This window comes from Lepidochelys kempii, chromosome 11 (assembly GCF_965140265.1).
Source record: "Lepidochelys kempii isolate rLepKem1 chromosome 11, rLepKem1.hap2, whole genome shotgun sequence".
NCBI classification, from domain to species: domain Eukaryota; kingdom Metazoa; phylum Chordata; order Testudines; family Cheloniidae; genus Lepidochelys; species Lepidochelys kempii.
Window position 1 is genome coordinate 564,349 of NC_133266.1, and position 18,853 is coordinate 583,201.

General features: G+C 68.7%; 2 protein-coding genes across 3 annotated transcripts in view; one reads left to right on the forward strand and one right to left on the reverse strand.

Annotated features, from left to right (window-relative positions):
• OBSL1 (obscurin like cytoskeletal adaptor 1) overlaps window positions 1–5,798 on the forward strand; it is a 74,053-nt gene extending 68,255 nt beyond the window's left edge. The window contains exons 19-25 of the mRNA XM_073306795.1: window positions 344–610; window positions 989–1,101; window positions 1,436–1,589; window positions 1,798–1,959; window positions 3,894–3,998; window positions 4,266–4,532; window positions 5,767–5,798. Coding sequence (XP_073162896.1) covers window positions 344–610; window positions 989–1,101; window positions 1,436–1,589; window positions 1,798–1,959; window positions 3,894–3,998; window positions 4,266–4,532; window positions 5,767–5,774 — 1,076 coding nt within the window. The 3' untranslated portion in view covers window positions 5,775–5,798. The remainder of the gene's footprint in view (window positions 1–343; window positions 611–988; window positions 1,102–1,435; window positions 1,590–1,797; window positions 1,960–3,893; window positions 3,999–4,265; window positions 4,533–5,766) is intronic.
• On the reverse strand, window positions 3,908–17,974 carry TMEM198 (transmembrane protein 198). Of its 2 annotated transcripts, XM_073304818.1 has the most exons (6): window positions 17,732–17,974; window positions 16,360–16,935; window positions 15,728–15,918; window positions 14,810–14,843; window positions 6,819–6,945; window positions 3,908–3,985 (listed from the first exon to the last, which is right to left on the reverse strand). In XM_073304818.1, the coding sequence occupies exons 1-5, from the start codon at window positions 17,892–17,894 to the stop codon at window positions 6,863–6,865; spliced, it is 1,047 nt and encodes a 348-aa protein (XP_073160919.1). In that variant the 5' UTR covers window positions 17,895–17,974; the 3' UTR covers window positions 3,908–3,985; window positions 6,819–6,862. The 2 variants fall into 2 exon arrangements, with proteins under 2 accessions (XP_073160919.1, XP_073160918.1); XM_073304817.1 differs by lacking the exons at window positions 3,908–3,985; window positions 6,819–6,945 and having other exon boundaries at window positions 13,376–14,843.
• Between the last annotated feature and the right edge of the window lie 879 nt (window positions 17,975–18,853).

Consider the following 18,853-nt stretch of genomic DNA (forward strand, 5'->3'; position numbering starts at 1 on the left):
ACCGGTCCGGGTGCGGACCCATCCCTGCCCCCTGGCGTCGGTCCGGGTGCGGACCCATCGCTGCCCCCTGGCGCCGGTCCGGGTGCGGACCCATCCCTGCCCCCTGGCGTCGGTCCGGGTGCGGACCCATCGCTGCCCACCTGGCGCCGGTCCGGGTGCGGACCCATCCCTGCCCCCTGGCGTCGGTCCGGGTGCGGACCCATCCCTGCCCCCGGCGCCGGTCCGGGTGCGGACCCATCCCTGCCCCCTGGCGTCGGTCCGGGTGCAGACCCATCCCTGCCCCCGGCGCCGGTCCGGGTGCGGACCCATCGCTGCCCCCGGCGCCGCTCTCTCTCCCCTGCAGCCCGAAAGGTGTCTGTGCGGAAGCCACTGTCGGACGTGGAGACCTTTGAGAAGGAGACGGCCACGTTCCAGCTGGAGCTGTCCCATGCTGATGTGCCCGGGATGTGGACACGGGACGGCATCCGGGTGAAGCCGAGCCGGACCTGCCGGGTCAGCGCCGCGGGCTGTGTGCACAGCCTGAGGCTGCTGGGGCTCACGCTGGAGGATTCGGGCACTGTCACCTTCACCGCCGACACCCTGCGTTCCAGCGCCCACCTGACCGTCAGAGGTGGGGCTTGTCTGTGGGTCGGGCCACGTGTCAGACCCTGCTGCTGCAGCCTGTGTACTGGGGTCTGCAGCCCCTGCCCTAAGAGCAGATCACAGGCACGGGCCAGCACTTGCAGCAAAGCAGGGCCCAGCCGCGACCTCCCCGCTGTGAGCTTCTCCACAGCAGTGCCCCACTGGGGACACCAGTGCTGTGAGCTTCTCCACAGCAGTGCCCCACTGGGGACGCCAGTGCTGTGAGCTTCTCCACAGCAGTGCCCCACTGGGGACGCCAGTGCTGTGAGCTTCTCCGCAGCAGCGTCCTGTGCCCTTCTGGTCCCACTCCTGAGTTGAGCTCCTTGCATCTGGTTAACTCTTGGGCCTGTGTCTCCTCTCCTCTCAGAGCCACCAGTTGCCATGGTGAAGGCCCCCCGAGATGTGGGTGTCCCTGAGACAGGGGCTGCCAGCTTCGAGTGCGAGCTGTCCCGCCCCATTGCGGAGGTGAAGTGGTACAAGGTGAGGGCGGCTGTGTGAAAACATCTGGACCCCAGGGCCTGGCCTCACCCGGCCCGGGGCCCCTCTGGGCTGCAGGCAGGCGTTCTGCCCTGGGCCAGGACCAGCTTAAAGCTCAGAGGGAGGGTGACCCACGTGGGGACGAGCTGCAGGGGGGTGCCCCAGCCACGGGCTCCCCTGCCTCCTGGCGGGCGGTGTCACTGCATGGCCAAGCTCAGCCCCGAGCCCCTCGTCCTGCCCCGTCCCTCCCAGGCTGCCTGCCGGGGCCCCTGCCCTCTGCATGGCCCCAGCCCCCCGGCAGCCCAGTGACTGCGTCCTGCTCCGCGTTCCCTGGCAGGACGGGACGGAGCTGCGAGCGGGGCCCAAGTGCCGCATCAACTCAGTGGGTCGGCGGCGCTTTCTGCAGCTCAGCCACTGCAGCCTGGACGACGCAGGGGAGTACACGTGCGATGCAGGCGGCTGCCGGGCCTCCGCCACGCTGCGGGTCTACGGTACGACGGGGCAGCCGAGGGGACTCCCGGGGGGTGGGGGACAGTGGGGGGGAGGCTGAGAGCTGGGGGTGGCCCCTGGGCTCTGAGCTGGGGCATGGGGCTTCCCTTAGTCACACCAGGGCCCCTGCAGAGCTGTGTGGGGGTGGACACCCCAGGGGTTTGTTCCTGTCCCGCCAGGGCCCACGCTCTGGCCCTGTCCCCCTTGCAGAGCGCCAGGTGCAGATTGTGCAGGAGCTGGCGGACGTGCTTGTGCGCGAGAACGAGAACGCCGTCTTCACCTGCCAGGTGTCGCACGAGGACGTGAAGGGCGAGTGGTTCAGAGGCGGTGAGAAAATCAAAGTCACCAGCACTGTGAAAATTCGGCAAGAGGGTGAGTGTCCCCCCCAGCCAGGCCGCTCCCGGGGGCCCTGGTGTCCCTGCTGCTCACTGTCCCACTCTGCCTGCCTCACTCACACCAGAGGGGTAGCCGTGTTCGTCTGGATCTGTAAAAGCGGCAAAGCGTCCTGTGGCATTCACCCACGAAAGCTGATGCTCCAAGACGTCTGTTAGTCTGTCAGGTGCCACAGGACTGTCACTCACACCCACACCGACACTCACCGCAGGGAGTTCCTGGAGTGGCGTGGCCTGGCTAGAGGATCACAGAGCTTGGGCAGGCTGAGCTCACGGCACTCCCTGGGGCTCCTGCATTCCTCCAACCCCCTCCGCAGCTCCCTGTGCCCCACCCCATCCGCAACCTCAGTGACTCCTGCAACACAGCCCAGACCCTCCCTCCTTCTGGGGCTCTGTGTGCCCCCATTCCCCCTCCTCCCCATGGCAGGTCCCCCTTCTCTCCTCCTGAGAGGGTCCCCAATGCCCTCCCATGTCTTCCATTCACTCCTCCTGCCAGGGGCTCTGTGTGTCCCCATTCCCCCTCCTCCCCATGGCAGGTCCCCCTTCTCTCTTCCTGACAGGGGCCTCTGTGTGACCCCCCCACACACTTCTTCCCCCACCAGGGGATCTGTGTGCATGGCCATTCCCCCTTCTTCATTTCTTCCCTGTCTGCCGGGGTAAGTCTAACTGGAAGAGACGGTGAGATTGTAGCAGGGGTATTTAATCTCGCTGGCCTGGGTACCAGCAGCAGTGCAGACGTGGTGGCACGGGCTAGCCACTCGAATACATACACAGGGTCCCCGGGGGGCTTGTGCGTGGGCTGCTAGCCTGTGCCACTGTGCCTACACTATTGCTGTTACCCGTGCTAGCCAGACTAACGCTGGCTGGGCTCTGCCGTCCCATGCCACACTGGCACCTCCCTGGCAGTGTAGACGCACCATATGCGCCAGGGTTTAAACTCCAGGGGAAAGCGGGGCAGAGACGAGCTGGGGGAGTGCTGTGCTGGACGATGTCAGCGGCTGCCCCCAGATAGTTCGTGGGTCTATAGACAGTTACAGAGGTGGCTGAAGCCGTGACCCTGCTCGCCAGGTGCCAGGCGCTCCGTGTGTCCGTTTCCTGGTGGTGTTTGTCACCCAGCTCAGGGGGCTCTGCCCAACCAGGCCCAGACCAGTCCCCAGCGGGCTGGAATCGATGGGCTGGTGGCACTCGCCCATTAGACAGTGTGTCCTCACCGCAAGAGCCTGTCTACATGGGAACAAGCCCCGGGCAGCTCTGGCACAGCAGCTTTCCCTGTGGATGTGCCGGCTCCGCAGGCAGGGTGCCACGCCAGATTAACCGGCCCCACACCCAGGCTGCGCATCTCCACACGTTAGGGAGCTTGGGCGCTTTGGAGTCACCCAGGCTCGGGTCGCAGGAATGGCTGCCTGGAGACAAGCCTAAGGCCTCGCTTTGCTCAGCCCACCAGACACGGTGAACGGACAGCGCCGTGGCTCACCGGTGCCTACACTGGCTCCCTCGCACATGCACGAATGCACAAGCTGGTGCCTAGTTCACACACATGCCCACATGGTGACTGTTACATGCATGTGCACACGGGCACACTGGTTCACTGTGACACACGCTCGCACACGCACACGCTCACACGCACACATACAGTGCCTCTCCCACTGCCTGCTGCCCCAGGCATCTCTCAGCGCGGGGGGCGCCAGAGTCCAGCTGAGGTCACTCACACCCGCCAGGCTTGGGCCCTTCATTAACCCTGTATTAGCCCCAGACTCTGTGGCTCTCTAGGGTGGGGCACCAGCCCCAAGGAGATCTCCCTGCTTATCCCTCCCCATCTGCCCGTCCCAGCCAGGGGCAGGGGGCTGCTCACCCGTCGTCCCAGCAACGGCTGGGTCGCGGTGCACGGCGTCACGCCAGCGCCTTCCTCCACAGGCCCCAGGCACTTCCTGCTCATCTGCAACGTGCGCCCGGAGGACGCGGGATGCATCCGGTTTGTCGCCAAGGCAGCTGCCTCCGAAGCCAGCCTGCAGGTGGAGGGTAATGTGTCCCCACAAAGCCCTGGGGGGGGACTAGGTGGGCAGCAGGGGGGCTGGACGGTGTGCGGGGAAGGGGCGAGTGGATGGCAGGTGTAGTGCGCCTGGTAGGTGCCGGCTGAGGGCCGGGCGAGCGCCGAGCTGGGGTTTTGCTGCGGGCTGGGAGGGCTAGCACTGGGTTCCGGGGGAGGGAGGTGGGAGTGACCCCAGGCCCCAGCCCCTCGCTGGTCCCCTCCCATCCCCGCGGCTCACAGGCGCCTCCCCTCGGCAGCACTCCCTGTCCGGATCGTCAAGCCGCTGCGCGACAAGACGGCGCTGGTGCGGCACAAGGCCACGCTGGAGTGCACGGTGTCCCAGGCGCGCGGCCGCGTGCGCTGGTTCCGCGGAGACACCGAGATCTTCGCCAGCGACAAGTACGAGATCTGCAGCCTGGACGGCTCTCGGACCCTCATCATCCACCGGGTGGGGCCCGAGGACGAGGCCTCCTACACCTGCGACGCCTTTGACGACCGCTGCACCGCGCGCCTGCTGGTGGAGGGTGAGACGCGGGGGGCCGGGGCAGGAGGGTGGGGCTGGCCCTGGGCGGGAGGGGGCTGGCACCGTTCGTGGGGCTGGGTGCCACTGGGAGCTGCCTGGGCCCGGCTGGGCGCGCCCTTGGCGGGCCGCTGTGGCCTTGCAGCCAAGGAGCTCCGGGTGCTGCGGAACGTGGAGGTGCTGGCCCCCGCTGGGGCCCGGTCTGAGTGCAAGGTGTCCGCCCCCCACCGCGCACGCCCCGTGGAGCCCGAACGGAGAGGTGCTGCCGCATGGCGAGCGTGGGCCACGAGCACAGGCTGGCTCTGCGCCGGCCCTCACCCAGCACGAGCGGAGAGCTGAAGGTCTCCGTCGGCAGAGCCCGCTCCAAGGCCCCGCTCACCGTGCGAGGTACGCGTGTGTCCCAGCTGCGTCTGTGGGCGCAGCACCGAGGCTCCACCATGGGTGTGCCTGGCAGCCCGGGCAACTCCTGTCCCCCGACTGTGGGGCCCCTGGCCGGGGTCCGTCGCTGCCACGGGGCCTCTGCTCGCCCAGCCTGGATCCTTTGCTCTGCTGTGGGGCCCCCTCCCCACCCAGGGTCCGTCGTTCTGCGGCAGGCCCCCTTCCCACCCGGCTTGGATCCGTCGCTCTGCCATGGGACCCCCTCCCCAGCCGGCCTGGATCCGTCGTTCTGCCATGGGACCCCCTCCCCAGCCGGCCTGGATCCGTCGTTCTGCCATGGGGCCCCCTCCCCAGCCGGCCTGGATCCGTCGCTCTGCCATGGGGCCCCCTCCCCAGCCGGCCTGGATCCGTCGTTCTGCCATGGGGCCCCCTCCCCAGCCGGCCTGGATCCGTCGTTCTGCCATGGGGCCCCCTCCCCAGCCGGCCTGGATCCGTCGTTCTGCCATGGGGCCCCCTCCCCAGCCGGCCTGGATCCGTCGTTCTGCCATGGGGCCCCCTCCCCAGCCGGCTTGGATCCGTCGCTCTGCCATGGGACCCCCTCCCCAGCCGGCCTGGATCCGTCGTTCTGCCATGGGGCCCCCTCCCCACCCGGGGTCCATCGCTCTGCCGCGCGGCCCCTCCATGCCTCGCTTGGGGTCAATCACTGTGCTGGGGGCCCCCTCGCCCCCACCCAGGATCCGTCTCTGCCACGGGGCCCCACCCCACCCATTGGGGTCCGTGGCCCTGCCAGGTCATGGTGGGAGGGGGTCTCTGGACGGGGGTGGGTCAGTTGCTCCCTGACCTCCCCTTCTCCCCTGCAGGGCATTAGGTGCTGGCATCGGAGGAACCTGACTGCGGCTGGACAGATGGGTCCTGGCTGGCAACGGCGGAGGCTGCCCATTAACCACTGTGCCCCACGTTGCTGGGGGACATCCTGCTGCCCCCCCCACCCCCTGAGCGGGGCGGTGTCCTGAGCAAGCAGGGCTGCCCGGCCCTGGGCAGGGGGTGCTCTGGGGTGACCCCCATTCCCAACGTGGCTGAACTGACCTCCCAGTGGGACCCTACACTTCCCTGTTCCTCAGCAACATGAGGGCAGGCCTCCATTTCCGCTCCCCACCCCTGCACCTTGCGATAGAGGGGCTGCAGGGGGGAGCAGCTGAGGGGCCTGGCAGTGAGTCACCAGCCTGGGGACCAGGGAAAGGCCCCGCTTCTCCCCCACAAAGCCCCATGGGGGTATGGGCAGAAAGGAACTGGGCCGGCAATTCTCCCTGGGGTGGGGGTGCTGAGCCCCAACAGGGGCTCCTCCAGCAGCTTCCACGCACTTGGGTGGGGCAGCACTGGGGGGGAGGGTGGAGGGGGGCTGGGACTTAACAGAGAGGAACTATATCCAGATGGTGCCCTTGTGTGGGCAAGGGAGCAGGTGTCCCCTGCCCCCAGCACCCACAGACTCTCCCTCCATCCCCCGTCCTGTACACCTCCAAATCCCTGGCAGTGCTCCTGCCCCTGTGACAAATTAGGAAAGTTCTTCATGTTTTCTCTGAATATTGTGTGTTCCTCAGTTTCCCCTGTGTGTTACTCAAGTATCTAGGTTGGGATGGGCAAACTTTCTGACCTTAGGGCCACATCTGGGTATGTAAATTGTATGGTGAGGCCATGAATGCTCACAAAATTGGGGTGTGGGGTGTGGGAGGGGGTGAGGGCTCCGGCTGGGGGTGCGGGCTCTGGGGTGGGGTTGGGGATGAGTGTTTGGGGGTGCAGGAGGGTGATCCAGGCTGGAACCAAGGGGTTTGGAGGGCGAGAGGGGGATCAGGGCAGGGGCAGCGGGTTGGGGCATGGGAGGGGGTCAAAGGTGCAGGCTCCAGGCAGCGCTTACCTCAAGCAGCTCCTGGAAGCAGTGGCATGTCCCTTCTCTGGCTCCTACGTGGAGGCATGGCCAGCCGACACCCTGAATCCCGGCAGCTGACCGTCGGGCCCCTCCCCTGCCAGAGCCAGCCGGCGTGCTGGGGAACAGAGACCAGGGGACCTGTTTGCCCGGGAAGGAGGCAAAGGCCGCAGGGGCGCAGCTGGGGGTGACGGAGGCCGGGCTGCTGGAAGCGAGTCAGTCACCTGGTTGGGGACTTGCGGGGAGGGGACACCCGGAGCTCTGGGTCCCCCCGAGCTGGACTTTGCAGCAGGTCCCTGATTTCTGTGCTCACAAGCTCTGTCCTACGCTGGAGTCCCCACGACTAATAACCCGTCTGTGTCCCATGCTGGCTGGGAGTCACGGCTGGCTGCGAGTGGGGGGCAGGCTCCCCAGGGGTCCTGTCCAGGGGTACTCGCTGTGGGGTGGGGAGCAGGGGGAGGAGGGGCTGAAGCCGGGCAGGCTCCTGGCCCTGGGGAGTGGCCCTGAGGGGAGACGCTGCCCCAGAGCCCTGGCTGGCGTCACTCAGTGGGTGCCCGAGCCCCCAGCCTGGGACTCCAGGATACCCCCATACGTCCCCAAATCACTTGGCAGTTCCCCTGCCCTGTATGCCCCCCAAATCACCTGGCACTGCCCAGCCCCATATGCCCCCAAATCACCTGGCAGGGCCAAGCCCTCATAGCCCCCCCCCCCAAATCACCTGGCACTGCCCAGCCCCTGTAGGTCCCCAAATCACCTGGCAGCTTCCCCTCCCCTCAATCATGGCCATGCCCCCCACCCCCCCATAGTGAGAGCTGGAGGGATGAGGGGCACATGGAGGTGGGGCCTTTCCCTGGTCCCCAGGCTGGTGACTCTGCCAGGCCCATTGCGGCGGGTCCCCATTCCATGCCCCCCTCCCTGGTCCCCTGCCACCAGCACGTGGGGGTCATTGGGGAACCCTGTCCCACCCAGTGCTGCAGAGACTGACAGCACCCTGGGCCAATCCTGGCTCTGAGGCACCCCATGGGGTGGGGGCACCAGCTGCAGCCCCTCCGCGCCGAGCTCAGCCCCACAAGCACAGACAGAGGGGCGCGGCTCCAAAAGGCTCTTTACTGCGCGGCTCTGGCCCGGCAGCGTTTGGCACATTTACAAAAAGACTGAAAAGGGAGAAAGAAACCAGGGCGCGAGGGTCCTGGGCACCGGGGCAAGAGAAACATGCAGCGTCCCACGGCTAGACGGGGAGGGGGCCTGCCAGGCTGCGGCTGAGCACGCAGGTACGACCCTACCCCGAGGGAAGGGGGGACAGGAGTTCCCTGGTCCCAGTCGATTTGCTGGGGCCCCTCTGCTGGGGGGCAGGAAGCAGCAGCGGTTCCTGTCCGCTGGCTGGGCTCCCAGGGGGGCGTTTGAGGGCACGCCCAGTGACAGATGGGGCCGCGACGGCGGGAGGGACGCGAGCTGGGGGAGCCCCTCGGGCTGCACCGACCACGCCAAGCAAACAGCCCCATTGCCCCAGCCTCCTCGGGCTCTGTCCAGATCCAGCAGCCTCCTGGGGCCCAGCTCCAGTCCGGGGGCAGGGCAGGGTCATCCCAGGTTGGATGTCCCCGTTCAGTCAGTAATAAATTAATACAACTCACAGCAACACAAAGAGCACATGGGCTGGGGCTGGCTGCAGCCTGCGACGCCTGGGGCAGGGGGTCCTGCAGCAGCTGGAGGGAGGTGACGCTTCTTTGTGCCCCCCCTGCCCCAGCTGCAAAACGCAGCCCCAAGCCTCCCAGCGCACCCGCCTCAGCTCTGCAATCCCCCAGCCCAGCCCACAGTCGGGGCCCCCTCCCGCCCCCATCCCCATGAGAAATCCAGTCACCCGCAAACAGCGCCAGTAAGTGTCCCGATTTGGTCCCGGGGTGAAAGGCCCCATATCCCTGAGCAAGCCAGTCCTCCGGCCCTGGGACTGGTCCATAACCAGCACCCCAGCTTCCCTTCCTGAGCCCCGCAGCCAGCCTGTCCCATCCCGACCGGGTTCAGTGGCAGGGCCCCCTGCGGGGGGAACGTTCCCCACCTCACGCCAGCCAGGCGCCTCTTGTTCTCTGCCAGCAGAATGGAAAGCGAGATGCAGGTGGCAGGGGCTGTGCTGGGTGCCCAGCCTGGCCCCAGGGCCGGCTGCCGGGAGGCCGAAGGGCAGACCTGCCCCCTGCAGAAGGGCCACATACACAGCTGGAATTGCCCCAGCCCCAGGCAGCAGCTGGCCCTGGGGCAGGAGTGGTGGCCCAGTCCTGGGGACGAGAATATCCCTCACGTGCACTGGGGCGCAGAGCTGCCATGCTCGCATTGCCCCTCCGGGCGGGTGGCGCCCGCAGCCCCCAGCCCAGAGCCTGGCAGGCGAACGCACGGTGAGGGCATGGGACAGCACCTACCCTGGCCAGTGCTCCGCGGGAACGGCCTCTGCTGGAGCTGCTCTGCCCCAGGCCTTTGGGGGGCAGCTCTCAGGGAGCTGGGGTGTGTACAGGCACCATGGAGCTACGCTGGGGGGGGCGGAGAGTGGGGGGAACAGGCACCATGGAGCTGCACTGGGGGGGTGGAGAGTGGGGGGGGAACAGGCACCATGGAGCTACTCTGGGGGGTGCGGAGAGTGGGGGGAACAGGCACCATGGAGCTGCACTGGGGGGGTGGAGAGTGGGGGGGGAACAGGCACCATGGAGCTACACTGGGGAGGGCGGAGAGTGGGGGGAATAGGCAACATGGAGCTATGCTGGAGGGGTGGGAGTGGGGGGGGACAGGCACCATGGAGCTACGCTGGGGGGGCAGAGAGTGGGGGGGGAACAGGCACCATGGAGCTACTCTGGGGGGTGCGGAGAGTGGGGGGAACAGGCACCATGGAGCTGCACTGGGGGGGTGGAGAGTGGGGGGGGAACAGGCACCATGGAGCTACACTGGGGAGGGCGGAGAGTGGGGGGAATAGGCAACATGGAGCTATGCTGGAGGGGTGGGAGTGGGGGGGGACAGGCACCATGGAGCTACGCTGGGGGGGGTCGGAGAGTGGGGGGAACAGGCACCATGGAGCTACGCTGGGGGGGGCGGAGAGTGGGGGGAAGGGGCACCATGGAGCTATGCTGGGGGGGTGGGAGTGGGGGGGAACAGACACCATGGAGCAACGCTGGGGGGGGCAGAGAGTGGGGGGAACAGGCACCATGGAGCTGCGCTGGGGGGGTCGGAGAGTGGGGGGAACAGGCACCATGGAGCGGTGCTGGGGGGGGCGGAGAGTGGGGGGAAGGGGCACCATGGAGCGGTGCTGGGGGGTGGAGAGTGGGGGAAGAGGCACCATGGAGCTGCGCTGGGGGGGCTGAGAGGGGGGAACAGGCACCATGGAGCTGCGCTGGGGGGGCTGAGAGTGGGGGGAAGGGGCACCATGGAGCGGCGCTGGGGGGGGGAGAGTGGGGGGAACAAGCACCATGGAGCGGCGCTGCGGGGGGTCGGAGAGTGGGGGGAAGGGGCACCATGGAGCTGCGCTGGGGGGGTGGGAGTGGGGGGAAGGGGCACCATGGAGCTGCGCTGGGGGGGTGGGAGTGGGGGAAGGGGCACCATGGAGCGGCGCTGGGGGGGGGAGAGTGGGGGGAAGGGGCACCATGGAGCTGCGCTGGGGGGGTGGGAGTGGGGGGGGAACAGGCACCATGGAGCTGCGCTGGGGGGGTGGGAGTGGGGGAAGGGGCACCATGGAGCGGCGCTGGGGGGGGGAGAGTGGGGGGAAGAGGCACCATGGAGCTGCGCTGGGGGGGGCAGAGAGTGGGGGGAAGGGGCACCATGGAGCTATGCTGGGGGGGTGGGAGTGGGGGGAAGGGGCACCATGGAGCTGCGCTGGGGGGGCTGAGAGGGGGCAACAGGCACCATGGAGCTGCGCTGGGGGGGTGGGAGTGGGGGGAAGGGGCACCATGGAGCTGCGCTGGGGGGGTGGGAGTGGGGGGAAGGGGCACCATGGAGCTGCGCTGGGGGGGTGGGAGTGGGGGGAAGGGGCACCATGGAGCTACGCTGGGGGGGCAGAGAGTGGGGGGAAGGGGCACCATGGAGCTACGCTGGGGGGGGCAGAGAGTGGGGGGAAGGGGCACCATGGAGCTATGCTGGGGGGGTGGGAGTGGGGGGAAGGGGCACCATGGAGCTGCGCTGGGGGGGCTGAGAGGGGGCAACAGGCACCATGGAGCTGCGCTGGGGGGGTGGGAGTGGGGGGAAGGGGCACCATGGAGCTGCGCTGGGGGGGTGGGAGTGGGGGGAAGGGGCACCATGGAGCTGCGCTGGGGGGGTGGGAGTGGGGGGAAGGGGCACCATGGAGCTACGCTGGGGGGGCAGAGAGTGGGGGGAAGGGGCACCATGGAGCTACGCTGGGGGGGGCAGAGAGTGGGGGGAAGGGGCACCATGGAGCTATGCTGGGGGGGTGGGAGTGGGGGGAAGGGGCACCATGGAGCTGCGCTGGGGGGGGTGGAGAGTGGGGGGAAGGGGCACCATGGAGCTGCGCTGGGGGGGGCAGAGAGTGGGGGGAAGGGGCACCATGGAGCTATGCTGGGGGGGTGGGAGTGGGGGGAAGGGGCACCATGGAGCTGCGCTGGGGGGGTGGGAGTGGGGGGAAGGGGCACCATGGAGCTGCGCTGGGGGGGTGGGAGTGGGGGAAGGGGCACCATGGAGCTACGCTGGGGGGGCAGAGAGTGGGGGGAAGGGGCACCATGGAGCTGCGCTGGGGGGGCAGAGAGTGGGGGGAAGGGGCACCATGGAGCTATGCTGGGGGGGTGGGAGTGGGGGGAAGGGGCACCATGGAGCTGCGCTGGGGGGGCAGAGAGTGGGGGGAAGGGGCACCATGGAGCTATGCTGGGGGGGTGGGAGTGGGGGGAAGGGGCACCATGGAGCTGCGCTGGGGGGGTGGGAGTGGGGGAAGGGGCACCATGGAGCTGCGCTGGGGGGGTGGGAGTGGGGGAAGGGGCACCATGGAGCTGCGCTGGGGGGGTGGGAGTGGGGGAAGGGGCACCATGGAGCTGCGCTGGGGGGGTGGGAGTGGGGGAAGGGGCACCATGGAGCTGCGCTGGGGGGGGTGGAGAGTGGGGGGAAGGGGCACCATGGAGCTGCGCTGGGGGGGGTGGAGAGTGGGGGGAAGGGGCACCATGGAGCTGCGCTGGGGGGGGGGCAGAGAGTGGGGGGAAGGGGCACCATGGAGCTGCGCTGGGGGGGTGGGAGTGGGGGAAAGAGGCACCATGGAGCTGCGCTGGGGGGGCGGAGAGTGGGGGGAAGGGGCACCATGGAGCTGCGCTGGGGGGGTGGGAGTGGGGGGAAGGGGCACCATGGAGCTGCGCTGGGGGGGCAGAGAGTGGGGGGAAGGGGCACCATGGAGCTGCGCTGGGGGGGGTGGGAGTGGGGGGAAGGGGCACCATGGAGCTGCGCTGGGGGGGCGGAGAGTGGGGGGAAGGGGCACCATGGAGCTGCGCTGGGGGGGGTGGGAGTGGGGGGAAGGGGCACCATGGAGCTGCGCTGGGGGGGTGGGAGTGGGGGAAGGGGCACCATGGAGCTACGCTGGGGGGGTGGGAGTGGGGGGGGAACAGGCACCATGGAGCTATGCTGGGGGGGGCGGAGAGTGGGGGGAACAGGCACCATGGAGCTACGCTGGGGGGGTGGGAGTGGGGGGGGAACAGGCACCATGGAGCTGCGCTGGGGGGGTGGGAGTGGGGGAAGGGGCACCATGGAGCTGCGCTGGGGGGGTGGGAGTGGGGGAAGGGGCACCATGGAGCTGCGCTGGGGGGGTGGGAGTGGGGGGAAGGGGCACCATGGAGCTACGCTGGGGGGGTGGGAGTGGGGGGGGAACAGGCACCATGGAGCTATGCTGGGGGGGGCGGAGAGTGGGGGGAACAGGCACCATGGAGCTACGCTGGGGGGGTGGGAGTGGGGGGGGAACAGGCACCATGGAGCTGCGCTGGGGGGGTGGGAGTGGGGAAGGGGCACCATGGAGCTGCGCTGGGGGGGTGGGAGTGGGGGAAGGGGCACCATGGAGCTGCGCTGGGGGGGTGGGAGTGGGGGGAAGGGGCACCATGGAGCTGCGCTGGGGGGGGTGGGAGTGGGGGAAAGGGGCACCATGGAGCTGCGCTGGGGGGGTGGGAGTGGGGGGAAGGGGCACCATGGAGCTGCGCTGGGGGGGTGGGAGTGGGGGAAGGGGCACCATGGAGCTGCGCTGGGGGGGTGGGAGTGGGGGAAGGGGCACCATGGAGCTGCGCTGGGGGGGTGGGAGTGGGGGAAGGGGCACCATGGAGCTGCGCTGGGGGGGTGGGAGTGGGGGGAAGGGGCACCATGGAGCTGCGCTGGGGGGTGGGAGTGGGGGAAGGGGCACCATGGAGCTGCGCTGGGGGGGCAGAGAGTGGGGGGAAGGGGCACCATGGAGCTGCGCTGGGGGGGCAGAGAGTGGGGGGAAGGGGCACCATGGAGCTGCGCTGGGGGGGGTGGGAGTGGGGGAAGGGGCACCATGGAGCTGCGCTGGGGGGGTGGGAGTGGGGGAAGGGGCACCATGGAGCTGCGCTGGGGGGGTGGGAGTGGGGGGAAGGGGCACCATGGAGCTACGCTGGGGGGGTGGGAGTGGGGGGAAGGGGCACCATGGAGCTGCGCTGGGGGGGTGGGAGTGGGGGGAAGGGGCACCATGGAGCTACGCTGGGGGGGTGGGAGTGGGGGGAAGGGGCACTCAGGAAGCTGCTCACTGAGCTCCTTGGGGGACACTGGGGGGCTAAGGGCAGGCATGCAGGGAGCTGCTCCTGGGGGCCTCTGGGAGAAAGCTGGCTAGTACCAGGTGCTCTGGGGCCCCTTTGGCACATGGGGCCGTGGCTCATCACCCCTGCCATGGGCTGTGCCCCCCTCGGGGTGTGGCGGTGGGGCACTCACCCTGCTCCAGGAGTCCACGTGTACCATGCCAGCATGCAGTGTCTGTGCCAACGAGTGGGATTAACCCTCTCCCTGCATTGCTCGCTGGCTCGGGATCCCTGGGCAGGGTCCTGCGCATGCCCCGTCAGACCGCCCCAGGGATAGCCTTCCTGCCCCAAACGGGCCACAGCAGTCCCCTCTAACTCCCCCCCCCCGGCATCTGACTCCTGCTGGCCCTGGTGTGACTGGAGGGCTGGTCCGTGCGGGCCCTGGCTGGGCCCCGGGGTGACTGGAGGGCTGGTCCGTGCGGGCCCTGGCTGGGCCCCGGGGTGTCTGGAGGGCTGGTCCGTGCGGGCCCTGGCTGGGCCCCGGGGTGACTGGAGGGCTGGTCCGTGCGGGCCCTGGCTGGGCCCCGGGGTGACTGGAGGGCTGGTCCGTGCGGGCCCTGGCTGGGCCCCGGGGTGACTGGAGGGCTGGTCCGTGCGGGCCCTGGCTGGGCCCCGGGGTGACTGGAGGGCTGGTCCGTGCGGGCCCTGGCTGGGCCCCGGGGTGACTGGAGGGCTGGTCCGTGCGGGCCCTGGCTGGGCCCCGGGGTGACTGGAGGGCTGGTCCGTGCGGGCCCTGGCTGGGCCCCGGGGTCACTGGAGGGCTGGTCCGTGCGGGCCCTGGCTGGGCCCCGGGGTCACTGGAGGGCTGGTCCGTGCGGGCCCTGGCTGGGCCCCGGGGTGACTGGAGGGCTGGTCCGTGCGGGCCCTGGCTGGGCCCCGGGGTGACTGGAGGGCTGGTCCGTGCGGGCCCTGGCTGGGCCCCGGGGTGTCTGGAGGGCTGGTCCGTGCGGGCCCTGGCTGGGCCCTGGGGTGTCTGGAGGGCTGGTCCGTGCGGGCCCTGGCTGGGCCCCGGGGTGTCTGGAGGGCTGGTCCGTGCGGGCTCTGTGTGTCGGTCCAAGCTGGCCCTGAGCGGGCCCTGCTGCTGGTGTCACTAGGGGTCGGGGGGTCTGGGCTATACCCGAAGAGCTGGGCCAGAGCCCATGGTCAAGGGCACGGTAGAGCCACAGTCATAGTCCAGGTCGACCACGGCGTGCGCACTTGTGATGAGGCTGCTCAGCGACGTACCCGTCTGCCGCTCCCGGAAGCTCTGGATGTAGCTCTGGAGGAGAGAGGAGGGAAATGGGCGCCATGTCCCCAGCCCTCCCGCTGCCACCTCAGCCCCTCTCCCCTTCCCCAGCTCTGGGTCTCTGCTGCCCGTGTCTGGGGAAGGACCAGCCAGGCTGCTGCAGTTCAGCCCTTCCCCTGCAGGTGGGGCCGCCGCTACACACCCCAGCCCACCCGTGGGAGGGGAAGTAATTGCCCGAGTTCAGGTTGCTGCAGCCAGCTGGTTCTCCCCTGCCCGCTCTGCTCAATGGGTCCCGCTCTCTGCGGCCTGGGGCAGCGAGTGGGAGTCTGGAGAAAAGGCAGCTGTCACTGGCCCCCCCCGGGGTGGGGCCACAGGGGGAGTCTAGGCCCGGGTAACTCCCGGGGGTTGGCACAGCCCTGCTACGGCTCACTGGGAAGCTCCCTTGGCTGGCAGGCACTGGGGCTGTTTGGGGGTGTCTGATGCCTTCACACTGGGGTGCAGGACCTGGCATTCCCCCGTCAGCTGTAGCTGAGGACCGGGGATGGGAAAGCTCTCCTCACCCCCACCCCCTGAAAGTGGGGCAGGTTCAGTTCTGGTTCAGGCTCTGGTCTCTGTCCAGAACCCCTGACACTGGAGGGAGAAGGCAAAGGGTCCCCAGCCGGGGTCGATGCCCATGGGGAAGTCACAGGGCAAGGAGGCTGCAGGCTGGCTCAGTCCCTCCCCCAGTTTATTGTGTTTCACTCTGCTGTAAAGATTTCTGGCAGAATGAGGCGAAGCTGCGAATGTGGAGGGCAGAGCCCACCTGGGGTGCCAGGTAAGAAGCCCACCCGTTCCCAGAGCGCTGGGCTCCTGCCTCCCCCTGACCCACGCACAGCCCCAGTGCCTGGGGAGAGCTCTGCCCGGGACACGGCACTCACGGGGGAGAGCACGTCCCCGTCGAAGCGGCGCACGGGGGTTGGCTTGCGTCGGTAGCTGGGCTCGGGCAGGTGGGCCTTGTGTGGGTGGGGAGAGGGATGGGGCGGCCTCCGCTTCTTCTTCTTCTCCTTCCGCTCCTCCCGCTGCTTGATCCTCATCAGCTGCACCCGGCGCTGCTGCCGGCTGATAACCACTGCATGGCGAGATGGGGAGTGAGGGTCTGTTCTGCACCTCCATGGCACCTGGACCCTGCAACCCCCCACCACCCGGACCCTGCAATCCCACCCTGCATGGTACCCAGACCCTGCAACCCCGTACACGCCCTGGCATCTGGAACTTGCACCGCCCCCCTGGCACCCTGCAACGCCCCCCTGGCACCTGGACCCTGCAAACCCCCTGCCCGCAGATCCTACAACCCCCCCACTCAAAGGTACCTGGACCCTGCAACCCCACCCCACTCCACCAGCACCCGGACCCTGCAACCCCGCCCCCCGTGTCACCCCTCCAATGACTGAGAGCTGTGACTCCCTCCCCACAACACCCCCCAATCACTCAGAGCCCGTGAACCGCCCACACCACCCACCACCTCTGATCCCACCTTCCCCGTGTCCCTCGCCTGCCCGTCCCGCCGCACCTTCGGTGTGGGAGTACCCCTCGGCCGTGACTCTCCACTGCACCAGCACGCCCAGCGTGGCGAGGACGGGCCAGACGCCCAGGATGACCCAGCTGTACCAGCACATGGGCCGGGCGGGCGCCGCCTGGACGCGCTCGTAGACGTACTGCAGCAGCAGCAGCAGCTCCGTGAAGTAGTCGACGGTGACGGTCATGACGGCGCTGCCGAAGACGGCCGTGGAGAGGGTGGTGAAGAGCTTCTGCCACTGCAGGGTGAGCACGGCGCCGAGCATGCCCACGCCCAGCAGCAGCCCGATGGGGACCCACACCGTGGGTGGGTGGTAGAACTGCTCCATGGCCACCAGCGTGGCCAGCGCCAGCAGCAGCCCCAGCAGCAGCCCCACCATGAAGAGCCCAACGCTGCGCACCAGCATGGTGACCAGCCCGCACAGCGCCCCGATGCCCAGCCCGATGCCCACCGAGGCCTCCACGCTCAGCTGCGTGTCCAGCACCCGCTCCTTGTAGCACAGCATGAAGATGACGATGGAGCCAAACATCAGCCCGGTCAGGAACATGATGGCCTTGAAGCAGCGGTAGCCTAGGGAGAGCCGGGCTGGTCACTGCCCGGCCAGCGGGGACGTAGCGTTGGCAGGAGCCCCCCGAAGGCAGGGGGGCTCCTGCTGGGGGGGCAGCGCCAGGGTTCGCCGCAGGCAGCCTTGGCGCAGCACAGATGCGCTCAGCCAGAGATGCTGGCTGCGGCTCGGCGGCGTTAAACACCGCGTGATGGCCTGGCTGACGAGCCGGCAGCTTTCAGCACGTGATAAAATGACACCACATGGAGAATTACGTCGAGTCCATGGCAGAATGAATTCCCACTCCCGGGCCCTCGTGGGCAATGCCCATCACTGTGGTGCCCGAACCCCTGAGCTCTGAGGGTCAGACTGGAGCCTCAGCTGGGCGTTGCTGCCCTGGCCCTGCCCCCAGCCCCAGGCTCCTCTCCCCCAACTCAGCCTCAGCCCCATCCGCTCGCTCTCCCGGGCTGTGGGGAGGAACACAGGCTGGGAGCCAGGGGCCCCGGGCTTGCTCTCCGGCTCCGGGAGGGCACAGAGAAGTGGGCTCAAGTGGGCCCGAGCAGCATGGCTGGGCACCAGGACTTCTCACTTCTGCCACTGACTCGCTGTAAGCTGGAGGGAGGCCGGCCCCACCCCTGCGCCTCCGTGTCCCCACATGTACAGGGGACGGAAGGGCTGCAAAGCATGCCGCTTATTGCTGCCACTCTCTGGCCGGCCCTCCCCGTCACCCTCGCTCTCCGAGCCCCCATCTCGTGCCCCGCTCCCCACACTCCCTGCCCCTGCTGCACGCCGAGGCGGCCCGCCCGGCCCCACCCAACTCACCGAAGAAGCAGTAGATGATCCCGAAGACGCAGCACATGGCGCACACGACCGAGGGCACCACCTGGTACCGGCGCTCGAGCTGCTGCTGGCAGCTGAGCCCCCACTCCTGCCCGGTGTCGTGCGGCAGCAGCTTGAACCGCAGCGTCTGCACAGTTGAAGTCATGGCTCGCGGCGCTCCTGGCGGGGGTCAGATGCCCCACGCCCCCCCCCACTCCCCACAGGCCGCGCTGCACCCAGGAGCCTCCTGCAGCTGGTGAGAGGACAGAGCGACAGGGGAGGGGGTAAGAGCTAGCCTGCCCCGAGCACCCAGCGCCTGCCGGCCCCACGCAGCACCCACCTCCGTAGCAAGAACTGCAGGCTGGCTGCCCGCCCCAGAGCCCCCCTGATCCCCGCAGTGCGGGGAGCTCAGCTGCACACCGCCCCCGCCCCCCATGCCTGGTGTCCTCGCAGGTCGTGGGACAGAGCGGGACCCTGTGATGGCACCAGGGGAGCTAGGCTGGAGCAGGGAGGCAGCCCTGGAGTGGCTGTGGGGAGGAAGGCTCAGGGACCAGTGGGCTCTGACAGGAGCTGGGGGAGGCTATGGGAAGGGGGCTTGGGATGGGACCCCAGGGGGCGCTTCCTGATGGGGGCCCAGCCCAGGGCTCCCAGCAGAGGTGCGAGGAACCCCCCTGCATCCAGGCAGGCAGGAGACAGGGGCCCCTGGAAGGGAGACTGCAGGGATGGCTTTGCCATACTGTAGCGTGTGTAAAAGGCTAGTTAGCGTGAGAGAGCCATTTGCCCTGCGTTGGAGGGAGGGGGCAGGGAGGGTCATGGAGCAACTTCCCGGGTGTCTGAGGCGGGGGGACTGCGGCTGGCCATGGAGCGGCTCCCCCAGTGTCTGTGTGGGGGTGGGGAGGACCATGAAGCAGCTCCCCCAGTGTCTGTGGGGGGACTGGGGCCGGGGATGGCCACGGAGCAGCTCCACCAGTGTCTGGGAGGGGACTGGGGCTGGAGAGGCGATGGAGGGCAACTGGGGCTCAGGAAAGTCAATAAAGGGCTGTTTTGTTTTGGTCCTATTGGCTCCCCCAGAAGTGAAGGGTTGTTAGTTTGGCTCAAGGGCCAAACTACTCTGAGAGTAGGGAA

Excerpts from the sequence above, each read along its gene's own strand:
- TMEM198 (XM_073304817.1), bottom strand. The coding sequence starts at position 17,894 with ATGACTTCAACTGTGCAGACGCTGCGGTTCAAGCTGCTGCCGCACGAC. Across the intron at positions 16,936-17,731 it reads GATCATCTACTGCTTCTTCG|GCTACCGCTGCTTCAAGGCC; the intron begins GTGAGTTGGGTG and ends GGCTCTCCCTAG. Across the intron at positions 15,919-16,359 it reads GGGGTACTCCCACACCGAAG|TGGTTATCAGCCGGCAGCAG; the intron begins GTGCGGCGGGAC and ends CTCGCCATGCAG.